The sequence below is a fragment of the Protopterus annectens genome, chromosome 11.part0 (assembly GCF_019279795.1).
Source record: "Protopterus annectens isolate FY-2018-M chromosome 11.part0, PAN1.0, whole genome shotgun sequence".
Classification (NCBI taxonomy): Eukaryota; Metazoa; Chordata; order Ceratodontiformes; family Protopteridae; genus Protopterus; species Protopterus annectens.
In genome coordinates, this window is record NC_056745.1 from 24,097,269 (window position 1) to 24,113,276 (window position 16,008).

General features: G+C 37.6%; 1 protein-coding gene across 1 annotated transcript in view; it reads right to left on the reverse strand.

The window, feature by feature from the left end:
- LOC122815140 (gastrula zinc finger protein XlCGF57.1-like) overlaps nucleotides 1–16,008 on the reverse strand; it is a 179,777-nt gene that overhangs the window by 96,096 nt on the left and 67,673 nt on the right. The window contains exon 3 of the mRNA XM_044087394.1: nucleotides 13,125–13,247. Coding sequence (XP_043943329.1) covers nucleotides 13,125–13,247 — 123 coding nt within the window. The remainder of the gene's footprint in view (nucleotides 1–13,124; nucleotides 13,248–16,008) is intronic.

The window sequence follows — 16,008 nt, forward strand, 5'->3', positions numbered from 1 at the left end:
TAGCCATAACAATTTCCTGAATATTTCTTCCCACAATATTTACTTCCCTGGACCCCTGTCTAGCAGGGTGACTGACATGATCCCTGGGGTGAATTTCCTATCTCCCATCCAATCGTCAAGGTTCCTTTTGAAGAGGGTCAAGGAGGCGCTGTGCTTGACAAGTATGGGCAGTCTATTCCAGAGTCTGGTGAGTCTGTGGTCAGGAACCTATCCCTCCAGCATGTTTTGTTCATTGTGATGACAAGGTTTAGATCCCTGGAGCGTGTGGCTCAGAGATAGGGATTTCTTTAAGTGTAGCATGTCCAACAGCTCTGGGAATTGTTCTGTTTAACCAATCTGGAGGTGTATTTATCTTTGATGAATAGTGACACTCCACTCCCTTTAGTTCTCTGACTCTTATTTAGTAGTTTAAATGTGTGGAAGACATTGTAAGCGGATATGGCTGGGGTATATTCTGCAGCTTTAAACCAAGTCTCTGTGACTGCACAGATGTCAGAATCTTCTAAGGTAAGGACTGCGTCCATAGAGTGCAGTTTCAGAATTAGACTCCTAGCATTTAGCAGCATAACCTCGGGGTTGTTTTTTGAAGATATTTGTACATCTTGAATTTTGTTCTTGTGACCTTGCCTAAAAAAAGCACGATGGGGGAGGCAAAAGACTTAGCCAGTAACCAGAATCCCAGGGGTGACAGGTGGAGACTATCTGGCAAAGCATTGAGTTCTATCAACCATATCATCACAGGCTGGCGGGTACTAATCTTCTTAGAATGACACCAGAAACAAAGCCAATTGTTGAAGTCAATCATTTTCTGTCCATATTGTGGTATCATATTAGGTGAGGGTAGTATGCTGCTTAAGGCTAGGGACATACCTGCCTGGGGCACATAATCAGAGAGGTCAGTCATGTCTTTCTTCATATAGACCATTGAGGTACTCCTCAAGTCATTCACACCAACATGACGAAGTCATAACCATACTTGTTGAGAGACTTGAGTGCGTGCATGTTGTGGTGGATCCTAGTACCTGACAGGCAGCTAACAGTGGCCTTTTCTTTATCCAGCCTGGTGAGAGGGACATCTGTGTGTCTCACAACAGAGTCACCTATGACAAAAATGTTAGATTTGGTGTAATGCCTTATAGGCTTGATCGGTGAGACACAGGTGCATGGGTTCTTAAGTGAAGCATGTTTATATTTGGGAGGTCTCTGATCTTTAGGTAGGTTACTGGTGAGGACCTCCGCAAATGTAGGTTTAGGTGTTTGTGGTGTGGCTGGTGGAGGAGATGAGGTGTGTAGGCTGACAACCTGCTTTGTGTCTGTTGTACTGACTGGTGAGTGACAAGAGCCTGAATTCTAGGTTCTTAATATAGATGCATCTCTCACATGTTGAATTTGTGTGAATTAGGAGCAGCTGGTTGTCCGTGTACAAAAGACAACTGTTACATTAGGATAGCAATCAATGTTGTAAAGAGTGGAGCATATAAATATAAAATAACCAATAAATTCAACAGTAGGAAAAACAAAGTTTACTGCTGCAAAGCTTTCGGGTTAAAACATACTTCTTCAGTACTAATAATTCACAACTGGTACACAGACTTTAAATAGAAGCATTCTAAATCACATGTTCACAGCCGGCCTATTATAAACCCCACCCCACCCTCCTTTTACATCATATATACCATTAACACTTAAAAAGGTACAAAGACATATAAAATTCCTTAAAAACATCTGCTTACATTTTTAAAGAATTCTATATTAACCATATTACATACAAATCTCTCTGCATACAATATATTTAAAGCAACTTATATAACAATGTTCAAAGATATTCCTAACCAATATTGGTTTTATACTGACTGCATTACTCAAAACAGGTCTTTGATTAGCTTACAGCCTAACTATCCATTCATATTCTTTAGTTTCTAATATAGTATTTATATTGCCTCCCTTAACTTCTTTAAATATTACATCAATTGCTCTAAATTTAAAATGGTGTTCCTGACCTTTATCAGAAATATGCTTACTTAAAGCATTTGTACAAACGCTTCCCCTGATGTCAGACTTACGTTCTACTATATGTTCTCTTAGCTTTCTTGTAGTTTTTCCTATACAGAATGATGGACAGAGTGTACAGGTAGCTATATATACCACATTAGTGATATTACAATTTGCTGAACAGTAAAATGTATATTCTATACCTGTTAGTGGGTGGAAAAATATATTATTTTCAAAAAAATATCTTTACAACAGTTACAATTTAAACATCTTAATGTGCCTGGTGTAGCTATAAGACTTCTTGAAGACTAAGTCTTTATAACATAATTTTCTTTTTAAAATGTTTAAGTTTCTAAAAGCAAAACTTTTTTCACCCAAGATTTTTGCAGTTTTGGCATGGCCATCAATATTGTCCATTTTTTTTGCATAATTTTCTTTACTTCACTAGTTTTATTATTAAAAGTGGTTATATACCTAATTATATTATTCTTTTTAGTCTTAGATATATCAGTAGTTCTACCTGTTAGAAAAATAGGTTTACTGTTATTGCATCTCTATACATATTTCATCATAAATCATTTTTATAACTTCTATATTATACCCACTTTCATTAAATTCTTTCATCAGCTCCTTTGCTTGCTCATTAAATATTTCATCTTCGGTCTTTAATTTATTAACTCTAGTTAATTGTGCATTTAAAATGCCATTAAATGTGTGTGGTGCATGCATACTTTGCCTATTTACATAGTGATTTAAATGAACCTCTTTTTATGTATACTAGTTTCAATTTTTCCTTCTTTGTTTCTTAATTCAACATCTAGAAATACTATTTTCTCATTTGAACTTGACATCTTAAATTAAAAAAAATATAGTAGTAGAGTTCAAATAATGAGCGTAATTATTTAGTTCTTCCATAACGCCTCTCCAAATGGCAAAACAGTCATCTACAAACCTTTGATAGAAACTGACCTTATTGTTCACAATATTACTTTGACTACAAACAAATTTCTTCTCCCACTCATACAGAACCAAGTTAGCATAGGTATTTGTCACGGGTGTACCTATGGTAACCCATGCTAGCTGTAAGTAAGGTTCATTGTTAAAGAAAAACATATTCTTAGTTAATACCAGCTGTAATAATGTACAAATATTTTCAATTTATCTGCCCTGTATGCCTATCTCAGTATTTAAAAAATCTCTTATTACTTTTATACCATAATCATGTGGTATAATTGTAAATAAAGATGTTACATCAAGAGTGACAAACACAAATTTTGTAATTTTCTGATGAGCGAACCAGTCTTTTAGCTTACATAGGAAGTCAGTTGTATCTTTTAAGGTGGTAGAACATTTCTGTAAAAAAGAACTCAAGTATCTCTGTAGATACATGGAAACTGGTTCTGTTAGCCATCCCCTCGGGGGGGGGGGGGGGTTCCAATGATTTGTGTATTTTAGGGATACCATATATTTGTGGTAGCCTAGGACAAGGGACTGTGAAATAATAAAATTGTTCCATAGTTATATCATTAGTTAACTGTAATTCGTATATGGCCATATTAATCTCCGAAATATATCTTTTCACATCATAAAATGTTATCTTTTTAAATGTTTCCACATCTTGCAATAAATCACTTAATGATGCCATATAGTGTTGTCTTATTCATTATTACAACAGCCCCCCATCTGTGTTGCCTTATTCATTATTACAACAGCCCCCCATCTGTGTTGCCTTATTCATTATTACAACAGCCCCCCATCTGTGTTGCCTTATTCATTATTACAACAGCCCCCCATCTGTGTTTGTCTTATTCATTATTACAACAGCCCCCCATCTGTGTCGTCCTATTCATTATTACAACAGTCCCCCCATCTGTGTTGCCTTATTCATTATTACAACAGCCCCCATCTGTGTTGCCTTATTCATTATTACAACAGCCCCCATCTGTGTTGCCTTATTCATTATTACAACAGCCCCCATCTGTGTTGCCTTATTCATTATTACAACAGCCCCCATCTGTGTTGCCTTATTCATTATTACAACAGCGCCCATCTGTGTTGCCTTATTCATTATTACAACAGCCCCCATCTGTGTTGTCTTCATTATTACAACAGTCCCCATCTGTGTTGCCTTATTCATTATTACAACAGCCCCCATCTGTGTTGCCTTATTCATTATTACAACAGCCCCCATCTGTGTTGTCTTATTCATTATTACAACAGCACCCATCTGTGTTGCCTTATTCATTATTACAACAGCCCCATCTGTGTTGCCTTATTCATTATTACAACAGCCCCCATCTGTGTTGCCTTATTCATTATTACAACAGCCCCCATCTGTGTTGCCTTATTCATTATTACAACAGCCCCCATCTGTGTTGCCTTATTCATTATTACAACAGCCCCCATCTGTGTTGCCTTATTCATTATTACAACAGCCCCATCTGTGTTGCCTTATTCATTATTACAACAGCCCCATCTGTGTTGCCTTATTCATTATTACAACAGCCCCCATCTGTGTTGTCTTATTCATTATTACAACAGCCCACACCTATGTTTCCTTATTCATTATTACAACAACCCCATCTGTGTTGCCTTATTCATTATTACAACAGCCCCCCATCTGTGTTGCCTTATTCATTATTACAACAGTCCCCCCATCTGTGTTGCCTTATTCATTATTACAACAGCCCCCATCTGTGTTGCCTTATTCATTATTACAACAGCCCCCCATCTGTGTTGCCTTATTCATTATTACAACAGCCCCCATCTGTGTTGCCTTATTCATTATTACAACAGCCCCATCTGTGTTGCCTTATTCATTATTACAACAGCCCCATCTGTGTTGCCTTATTCATTATTACAACAGCACCCATCTGTGTTGCCTTATTCATTATTACAACAGCCCCCATCTGTGTTGCCTTATTCATTATTACAACAGCCCCCATCTGTGTTGCCTTATTCATTATTACAACAGCCCCCATCTGTGCTGCCTTATTCATTATTACAACAGCCCCCATCTGTGTTGCCTTATTCATTATTACAACAGCCCCCATCTGTGTTGCCTTATTCATTATTACAACAGCCCCCATCTGTGTTGCCTTATTCATTATTACAACAGCCCCCATCTGTGTTGTCTTATTCATTATTACAACAGCCCCCATCTGTGTTGCCTTATTCATTATTACAACAGCCCCCATCTGTGTTGCCTTATTCATTATTACAACAGCCCCCATCTGTGTTGCCTTATTCATTATTACAACAGCCCCCCATCTGTGTTGCCTTATTCATTATTACAACAGCCCCCATCTGTGTTGCCTTATTCATTATTACAACAGCCCCCATCTGTGTTGCCTTATTCATTAGTACCACAACCCCCGGATCTCTGTTGCCTTATTCATTATAACAACAGGGACCCATCTGTGTTGCCTTATTCATTATTACAACAGCCCCCATCTGTGTTGCCTTATTCATTATTACAACAGCCCCCCATCTGTGTTGCCTTATTCATTATTACAACAGTCCCCCATCTGTGTTGCCTTATTCATTATTACAACAGCCCCCATCTGTGTTGCCTTATTCATTATTACAACAGCCCCCCTCTGTGTTGCCTTATTCATTATTACAACAGCCCCCATCTGTGTTGCCTTATTCATTATTACAACAGCCCCCATCTGTGTTGCCTTATTCATTATTACAACAGCCCCCATCTGTGTTGCCTTATTCATTATTACAACAGCCCCCCATCTGTGTTGCCTTATTCATTATTACAACAGTCCCCCCATCTGTGTTGCCTTATTCATTATTATAACAGTCCCCCCATCTGTGCTGCCTTATTCATTATTACAACAGCCCCCATCTGTGTTGCCTTATTCATTATTACAACAGCCCCCATCTGTGTTGCCTTATTCATTATTACAACAGCCCCATCTGTGTTGCCTTATTCATTATTACAACAGCCCCCATCTGTGTTGCCTTATTCATTATTACAACAGCCCCCATCTGTGTTGTCTTATTCATTATTACAACAGCCCCCATCTGTGTTGCCTTATTCATTATTACAACAGCCCCCATCTGTGTTGCCTTATTCATTATTACAACAGCCCCCATCTGTGTTGCCTTATTCATTATTACAACAGCCCCCATCTGTGTTGCCTTATTCATTATTACAACAGCCCCCATCTGTGTTGCCTTATTCATTATTACAACAGCCCCCATCTGTGTTGCCTTATTCATTATTACAACAGCCCCCATCTGTGTTGCCTTATTCATTATTACAACAGCCCCCCATCTGTGTTGCCTTATTCATTATTACAACAGTCCCCCATCTGTGTTGCCTTATTCATTATTACAACAGTCCCCCATCTGTGTTGCCTTATTCATTATTACAACAGCCCCCCATCTGTGTTGCCTTATTCATTATTACAACAGCCCCCCATCTGTGTTGCCTTATTCATTATTACAACAGCCCCCCATCTGTGTTGCCTTATTCATTATTACAACAGCCCCCCATCTGTGTTGCCTTATTCATTATTACAACAGCCCCCCATCTGTGTTGCCTTATTCATTATTACAACAGCCCCCATCTGTGTTGCCTTATTCATTATTACAACAGCCCCCATCTGTGTTGCCTTATTCATTATTACAACAGCCCCCCATCTGTGTTGCCTTATTCATTATTACAACAGCCCCCCATCTGTGTTGCCTTATTCATTATTACAACAGTCCCCCCATCTGTGTTGTCTTATTCATTATTACAACAGCCCCCATCTGTGTTGCCTTATTCATTATTACAACAGCCCCCCATCTGTGTTGCCTTATTCATTATTACAACAGCCTCCCATCTGTGTTGCCTTATTCATTATTACAACAGCCCCCCCATCTGCTTGCTTTGTAATAATATCTTCATTATTTTCCAGTTGCTTATGTGCTACATGTTCATTACATGACAGATTATATGACTTATTATAACTTGTTTTAGAATACAGCTCTCTTAATTCATTCTCACAAACATTGGTAAAAGCTGTTATAACAGGACTGCTCACAGGTATACATTATTTTTTTACATAACAACATTTCACTTGATTAATTTGTTTTAAATATCAGTTTAAGGTTCAAATTGAAAACAAACTGTTTCAAGTCCGTCAGTACTTTTACTATATCATCTGAGCTGCTTGGTATGAATTTCAGACCTTTTCTTAACAAGGACAGTTGTGCATCTGTTCGATCATAACTTGACAAATTTATACTACCTTGTCTTTTGGGTGGCCACGGTGGTGCAGTGGGTAGCATTGCCGCCTCACGGCAAGAGGTTCTCCAGTTCAATCCTCAACTGGGGTGCCTTCTGTGCAGAGTCTGCATGTCCTCCCTCTGGTCGCGTGGGTTTCCTCTGGGTGCTCCGGTTTCCTCCCACATCCCAAAGACATCCTGTAGGTGGATTGGACACTCTAAATTGGCCCTAGGCATGAGTGTGTGCATGTGTGTGCCTTGTGTGGAAGGTTGGGTACCGGGCTGGCAACTCAACACCGTAAAACTCCACTGCCAATCATGAGTGGACAGGTGATCCGCTGTGGTGACCCCTAACCGGGAAAAGCCGAAAGAAGAATAGTACCTTGTGTTTTATTTAGCGGCAAGTAATCTTGTTGTGATAAGCTGGGCTGCTGTTCTTTTGTTTTGTCCCATTTAACAAAGTTTGTGGTTGCAGTTGTAAAGACCTTCCTATGGAATGGTTGCCCTGTTTATTTTCCACCTTCTCCAGAAAATTTAGCTGAAAAGGGGTTCCCGCAAACAAATGGGAATCTTTGACATTGCCTTTTTTAAGAAAGCATTCCGTTGTTCAGAGGTACTAGTTGATGCTGCCGTTGACTCGCATGGCGTGTTTCCTTCATTCCCCTTTGAACTCTGTTGTTACGTTGCTCGTAAATGCTAAGGAAGATGAAACCAAGGTTTTCTGTTGATTGGCTGAGTACGAAGGCTGTGCCAATAATCTTTCATTGTTATTGGATAGTTGATTTGTATCTTCACTGTTAGACGGCACAAAGGTATCTAATTCATCCATACGTTATTTTCACTTAAATTCTAAGTTTTTCTGAGTTTTTGACCTCTGCCAAGAAAATATATGTCCCTGCTTAAAGTTATTGATATCACAAAGTATTTTATATCTTTTTTAACTTCGAGTTTGCTGTCCATTAAATGCATTCTATGGAGCATATTTTGATAGCAGCAAGGCATATTGGTAAGATCATCTTCTAGCTTAACTATTTCTTCTCTAAGGTATTTTTCAATGTTTTCAAAGAAGTTGTTCATCAGCTGCATATACTCTGCACTTAACTTCAAATTTAGTTGTTGCCACTGCTTTAATAGTTTGTTGCAAGTCTTAGCATAGGATGCCATTTTGAGAATTCGAAGACCTCGTGGAACTACCTCCAGCTCCAAATAAGCCTGAAAGTTTAACCGCTGGCAAAAGGAGCTGCTTAAATGTTTGCATCTTTTTTTCTAATATATCAAGAGTTTTTTTAAAAGCATCTGTCAATTGGTCAGCAGTTGCCATAGATGATGGTGCTTTAGAAGTTAATTGTAGCAGAGGATTACCTTCTTCTCACAGAGAGGTTTATTCCATTTTCTTTCTTCCATTATGCCGGTTAAGAAAGTCAATCCTTGTAAAGCTGATGCTCACAACACTGACCAAAGAAAGGCACCACTAGGATAGTAATCAATGTTGTAAAGACTGGAGCATATAAATATAATATAATCAATAGATCTAATGTCAGGAGAAACAGAGTTTATTGCTGTAAAGCTTTTGGGTTAAAACACCCTTCTTCAGTGCTAATAATACACAACAGGTACACAGACTTTAAATAGGAGCATTCTAAATCACATGTTTATAGCCGGCCTATTATAAACCCCCCCCCCTCCTTTTTCATCATATATTTATCATTAACACTTAAAAAGGTACAAAGATATATAAAATTCCTTAAAAACAACTGCTTACATTTTAAAATAATTCTATATTAACCATATTACATACAAATCTCTCTGCATACAATATATTTAAAGCAACTTATATAACAAAGTTCAAAGGTTTTCAGTTTCCTAACCAATATTGGTTTTATACTGACTGCATTATTCAAACCTGGTCTTTGATCAGCTTGTAGCCTAACTATCCATTCATATTCTCTAGTTTCTAATACATTATTTATATCACCTCCCCTAATTTCTTTAAATATTACATTACCTTACCTCAACAACACAATTTAAAAGCAAATTGAAACCATGCCTTAAATCACAGTGGCTATGCCCTTGTTCTAATCCTAACTTCCTCAATTTTCTCTGGGTACTAATCATCATACCTTTATAAACTTTTCTGCTAACTACTAAGAGAGTATATGAGCTGGCTATGTTTTCTGTTAACTACAAAGAGAGTATTCACTTATACTTGAAATGTTATTACCTAAATATTTGAATGACTAAATATAGCTGATATGTACCATGATTCTGTTACGTACCATGTTTCTGCTTACTGAAATGTAACAAAATGTATGGAATGTGATAATTATCTGCAAATTTAGCTGTATTTGTAAATGTCACATAGGATAAATAATAGTGTTTTTTTTTTTTTTTTGTTTGGAGCTTTTCTCCCCGGGCCTCTTCTGAAAATGGACATGTATCCAGTTGGACAAGCCCGGTCAACAAATGTAAAGTAAATAAATAAAATAAATAAATTGCTCTAAATTTAAAATAGTGTTCCTGACCTTTATCAGAAATATGACTTACTTAAAACATTTATACAAGCGCTTCTCCGGATGTCAGACGTACGTTCTATCTTTTCTCTTAGCCTTCTTGTGGTTTTTCCCACGAAGAATGATGGACATCGTCTCAGGATGCCCAAGCTAACCAGGCTGGCTGGAGAAATGGTGGGAAATTGTCCTTCCATAGTGCAGGGTATAATAGTGTGGTCAGTAAGAGTAAGAGAACAGAAATGAGCAGGCAAGTTTGGTGAACAGGTGAAAAATGTTCAGACTTCGATGGGCTTAATGGGTGGGACTTGTGACATACCACAGAGGCTTGTCTGAAAGTTCTCCTGGCAGTGAGCAACAACTGCGAGAGCAGTTAGCAACAACCATAACAGCAGTGAGTAACAACCATGACAGCAGTGAGTAACCAGTGAGTAACAACCATGAGAGCAGTTAGTAACAACTGCGAGAGCAGTTACTGCGAGATACCGCCAAAGGAGCACAAGCAGTCACCTAAGGGAAAATTAACTAGATAAAAAGTTTGCTTCTATAACCACCAAGAATATCTGCAATTGCCTGTTAGTGCACGATGGTACAAAGCACTGATATTTTAACAATGTTAAATATATCGGCTTTTATATACTAAGAAGTAGGCATGGAAATATATGTATTGTTTAATTTTAAATCAGCCTACTCATGGCAAATATAAACAGAGCCGTAAAATTGCATTTTAGAACAGCAAGTACCCACCCCCACACAGTAGTACTGATTAGATCAAACCAAATCCTAGTTAAAGACAACACTACCTATCTATTTGCAATTCACATTCCAAGATCAGGTACTAAGAAAAGTATAACATATACATAAAAATAGTTTTAACTAAAATCATTTTCAGCTAACTAATGCAATAAAGCTTTCATCAGGTCTCTGACAAGAACTAAAATCAAGAAAAACACACAGCTATCTAACCATACACAGTCAAACTAGAACAATACAAATATAAAAATTCATATGTCTAACAATATCTAGTAAATATAAATCCATGTGTATTAGTGTGCATAAAAAAACTAAGTTAATAACAGCTCAGAAAAAATGTCAGTGCTTTGCAAAAAAGTTTTCATGTTTACAGCCCCAATGTTTATACAATGAAAACTAGTAGAAAAAACACACAAAAATACAGCAAACAGTGGATGAAGTAATCTAGTAATGTGTGAATTACACTACATGGTAATGAAGGCATGAAAAAACCCTGGTGTGATACAATAACAAAGCAGAACTGAAATTAAAGTAACTATACAACATTCATGTATACTCACGCACTCACCTGTACACTTTTACACATTACTAGTTTACTTCATCCACTACTTTCTGTATTTTTGTGTTTTTTTTTCTACTAGTTTTGATTGTATAAATATGTTTTGGTGGCTGTAAAGTTGAAAACTGTCATGACAGTTTTTTTTTTTTTTTGCAAAGAAGTGACATTTTTTCTGAGCTGTTAATAACTTAGTTTTTATGCACACTAATACACATGGATAGACATTTAATACATTATTATATTTATAGTGTTCTTGTTTGATTATGTTTATGTTTAGATAGCTATGTGTTTTTCTTGATTATAGTTCTTGCCACAGAGTTGATGAAGGCTTTGTTGTATTAGTTAGCCAAAAACAATTTTAGCTAAAACTCTTTTTATGTATATGTTACGATTTTCTTAATACCCGTTCTTGGAATGTGGATTACAAATAGGTAGTGTTGTCTTTAACTAGGATTTAGTTTGACTTAATCAGTAGTAGTGTGTGGGGGTGGGTACTTGTTCTAAAATGCACCTTTATGGCCCTGTTTATATTGTTTGACATGAGTAGGCTGGTTTAAAATTAAACAATACTTCTATTTTCAACACCTACTTCTAAATGTATAAAAGCTGATATGTTTAAAATTGTTAAAATATTTCTGATTTTTTGTTACAGAGGATCACTTGTCTGTGACGAAGAAGGGCCTGTTGCTTTGGAACACTACCTGGGATTCATGATTTTTGGAAATTATTCTGAGTTTGTCAACAAAGTTTTAAGACCACTAGTTTCTCTGTTTTTTATTTATTCCTCAACACTTGTGGTGGTGAGGATGGAACTAGACAGATGCCTGTGCTTGTTCACTTTTTATGTTTGGGATAACAAAAAAGAAAAAAGTAGTACTGTATTCACAACTTAATGAAAGCAAGCCTCTGTTTACTGCATTCTGCATTTTTCTAGCTTATGAAGTAAAAATAAAAACAAAAGGAGACAGATGATTCCCTCATAGTGTATTATTCCTCATTTAAATGGCTATTACACTACCATATTCTATAGCTGAAACTCAAAATATGCATTTTCATATGGTCAGTTCCACATGCTGCAGTATGCAACTGCCCTACATAAATAAATAAATAAATAAACAAATATCATCTTACAAATAAGCATAACTGCTTGCACAAACTATTACTATATAACACCGTTGTCACCTAACACACACTTAACATGAAGATACTCAAGTCTACCAATAAACACAGATTTGTTTTATAGCACACATCTGCATAAGTGAGGAATAGCCGTCATATTTTCAATGATGTCTATAGGTACAGTATAAAAACTTGCTTACCCAATACATAAGCCAAATGTAAGCCTTTCTTTAACTTGAATTTCAATGTACACACACCCTTACTGTTACTTAATTTACACAATCAAGTGGATCCCTCGGGTCTATCCAACCATCTTGTACAAGGACCTGCATGCAATAACAGACGTCTCTTCTCATGTAAACCAAACCTCTTCCCCCATTCAGCCTTTCTTTCTCCAGTCAGTAATCTCAATATCTCTTAGTTTAATAGTCTGTTTTTATTCCAAAAAGAATTAGGCTAATATCAGTGGTAGTTTGCCTAGCTGCTAGATAAGGGACATATCATTTGTTTCAAAAAAAGCAAAACATTGTGAAAGAAACATAACCACAAAAGATGCTGCACAGGAATTTAAAACAAAAAAATGTTTTTAATAAGGGTAGGAGCCAGTTCCCAGAGAGGATCGAAAGTGCTTCACCTTATTAAAAACTTTTTTTGCTTTAAATTCTTGTGCAGTCTATCCATGCAACACTTTATGATTTGTTACAAGGTATCCGGTGTGGGGACTTTCCACCTGTATGTAAATGAATGAATAGCAGAAGAGAACTGACACACACAGAGCTTAGTGTGCTTGTACAGTCTGGATGTGATGTCATAGTGAGCGATGACATGCTGAATGTTATGTCATAGTGTGCAATAGCATTGCTACATGCAGCCCTGAATATGGAACCTTCTAATGTGCTAAACTGTCACTGCAGGAGAGGATGAAGACAATCACAGGCTCAGCGAGACGCATCCCACTGTCTACTTACTGTTGGGGGGGACTTCAGAGCCGTCCATCTGAAGAGTGGTCATTGTTTCTTCCATAACATCAGGTGCAAGACTCCCATGTTTTTCAAGCAGCAGCAGGAGCTTCTCTTTTGGGATTATGAAACCTGTTTATTAAAAAAGCACAAATTAAACAGTTAAATGCTGTTACATCAAGTATTGGATGAAATAGTTTAATGAACAACTTCAGCCATCTTGCTAGGGAATTAAAAGATAACCAGAGGACTTACTGTATTTTATCTGTCATCATTTATGATTACAATCCAAAAGAACAGTGAAAAAAACAAATACATGCACACATACATACACACACATACACTAACAGTGAAGTTGTTTAAAAAAAAAAAAAAAAAATCAGAATTACATTATCAGTCAGAAAGTTGCTTAAAATGCTCCAGTAATAGTTTTGCTGTCATTACGTGGACACATTATCAGGATTAATAATACTCCAAACATGCATACAATCCAATAACAGCATTTATGTAGTATGAAGCAAGTTACTGAGCCAAGAACCCTGACACATATCAATGGCTGCGTCTTTGAGGCAGTTTTTTTTTCTGTATATTCATTTTGACCCATTCTCAGAAACTGGATGAGTTTATTACTTTGACTGCCTTCTGCTCTTTTGTACCAACAGAAATATCACCACTATCACCACTCAGAAAGACAGCAGAAGACAATAATGACTATGGGCAGATGGTGATGAGTTATCTGCTCTAGATCCATTTATACTTACTGGGTGGCTTATGATTAAACCTCTTTCTTCTTTTCCTTTTAGCTTTTCCATTAGGAGTTGGCACAGTGGAACGGTCTGCAGAATGATTGGCAGTGGAGTTTTATGGTGTCGAGTTGCTAGCTCGGTGCCCAACCTTCCACAGAAGGTGCACACACTCACACCTATGGCCAATTTTAGAGTGTCCAATCCACCTTCAGCATGTCTTTGGGATGTGGGAGGAAACCGGAGCACCCAGAGGAAACCCACGTGACTACAGGGAGAACATGCAGATTCTACATAGAAGGCACCCCACCTGAGAATTGAACCAGAGAACCTATTGCTGTGAGGCAGCATTGCTAACTGTTGCACTACCGCAGACACCCGTTGGCTTATAATTAAACTATTCCAGCAATTACTGCCACACTACTTTCTGGATTTCAGGTTGCTGTCCACACCAAGTTTACCTCCCTGAGTATTTAAGCCATAGACTGAGTTTAATAATAGATGAGTTTCAATTAGAACCATAAAATAACAGTACTGTTGTTTATGTAGACAATCTGCATTCTTATGTGAACATAAACTAGCACCCTACTCCCTGATAGTCCTTACCATTTCCATAAACACTGAACAAAGACTTGGTCATTTTTAAACATGAGTTTAAACCACCTACTTGACACACACTTCATACTGAAAGTTTAGAGCTAATATCTGTTATAAGTTACAACTGATCTTCCATCTGATTTCTGTTTAATGTGCTGTTGTCCCAGTTCTCATGCTACATAACATGCCATCTGACTTAAACTAGCCTGCTACTACTTATCTGTTCTCTGAACTAACATTGTTCCAAGTGTTGCTGTCCCAGTTCTCATGCTACACAACATGCCATCTGACTTAAACCAGCCTGCTACTAATTATCTGTTCTCTGAACTAACATTGTTCCAAGTGTTGCTGTCCCAGTTCTTGTGCTACACAACATGCTAACTGACTTAAACCAGCCTGCTACTACTTATCTGTTCTCTGAACTAACATTGTTCCAAGTGTTGTTGTCCTAGTTCTCGTGCTACACAACATGCTAACTGACTTAAACCAGCCTGCTACTACTTATCTGTTCTCTGAACTAACATTGTTCCAAGTGTTGTTGTCCCAGTTCTCGTGCTACACAACATGCTGACTTAAACCAGCCTGTTACTACTTATCTGTCCTCTGAACTAGCATTGTTCCAAGTGTTGCCGTCCCAGTTCTCGTGCTATACAACATGCTAACTGACTTAACCCAGCCTGCTACTACTTATTTGTTCTCTGAACTAACATTGTTCTAAGTGTTGTTGTCCCAGTTCTCGTGCTACACAACATGCCATCTGACTTAAACCAGCCTGCTAATTTTCCCGTTTCTTGAATTAACATTGTTCCAAGTGTATTATTTAGTTTATTTTAATGGTGGAGAATGAATTCAGTCATTTGGGTTTTATAGGTAACCCTACCGCCAAGACACATTTCACTAGAGCATGTTTAAAATGTTCCTCTTATCCTGTGGAAAAGGAATGATGTATCCTGTACTTCCTTCTTAAGCACGAGTGAGTATTAACAAACTTACTAGCTCTTGACAAAGAGCTCCTGAAGTCCAAAACTCGAGCAACTGAGCACTTGTCTGTGATGGTGTAATAAAATCTGACGTCACCTCCATATTGTGAAGTGTTAGAACTGTGTTAAAACTGATGTGCATTTCAATTGTAAAAGACAGAAACAAGTCATCACCATCATCCATTTTCTTTTTTCCCCTTTTTCTATCAGGTTGTGGTGTTGCTTCAACTGTCTCTACATCTCTCGATTCATAGCCACTTTCCTACCTTCTTTGACAGTAATACTTGACTACATCAGGTCTTCTCTCAAGTTATCAATTCAGCTCTTGCCTGAACATCCTGGATTCATTTTGTGTTTTTTCTCTCCCAAGTCTGCTTTGCCAAACCACCTTCTGCTTTACAATCTGTCATCTCTGACCTTCTCTACAACTGGGGCAACCTGGGCTCCTGCTCTGAAGTCCTCATTTCATCATCCATCCCTCCAGTCTGCATCCCACCACCCATCTCAGGCACTTCATCTCCATCATCTCAAACCTCCTCAGCTGCTCTGCCTTCAGTGCCCAGGTTGCTGTCC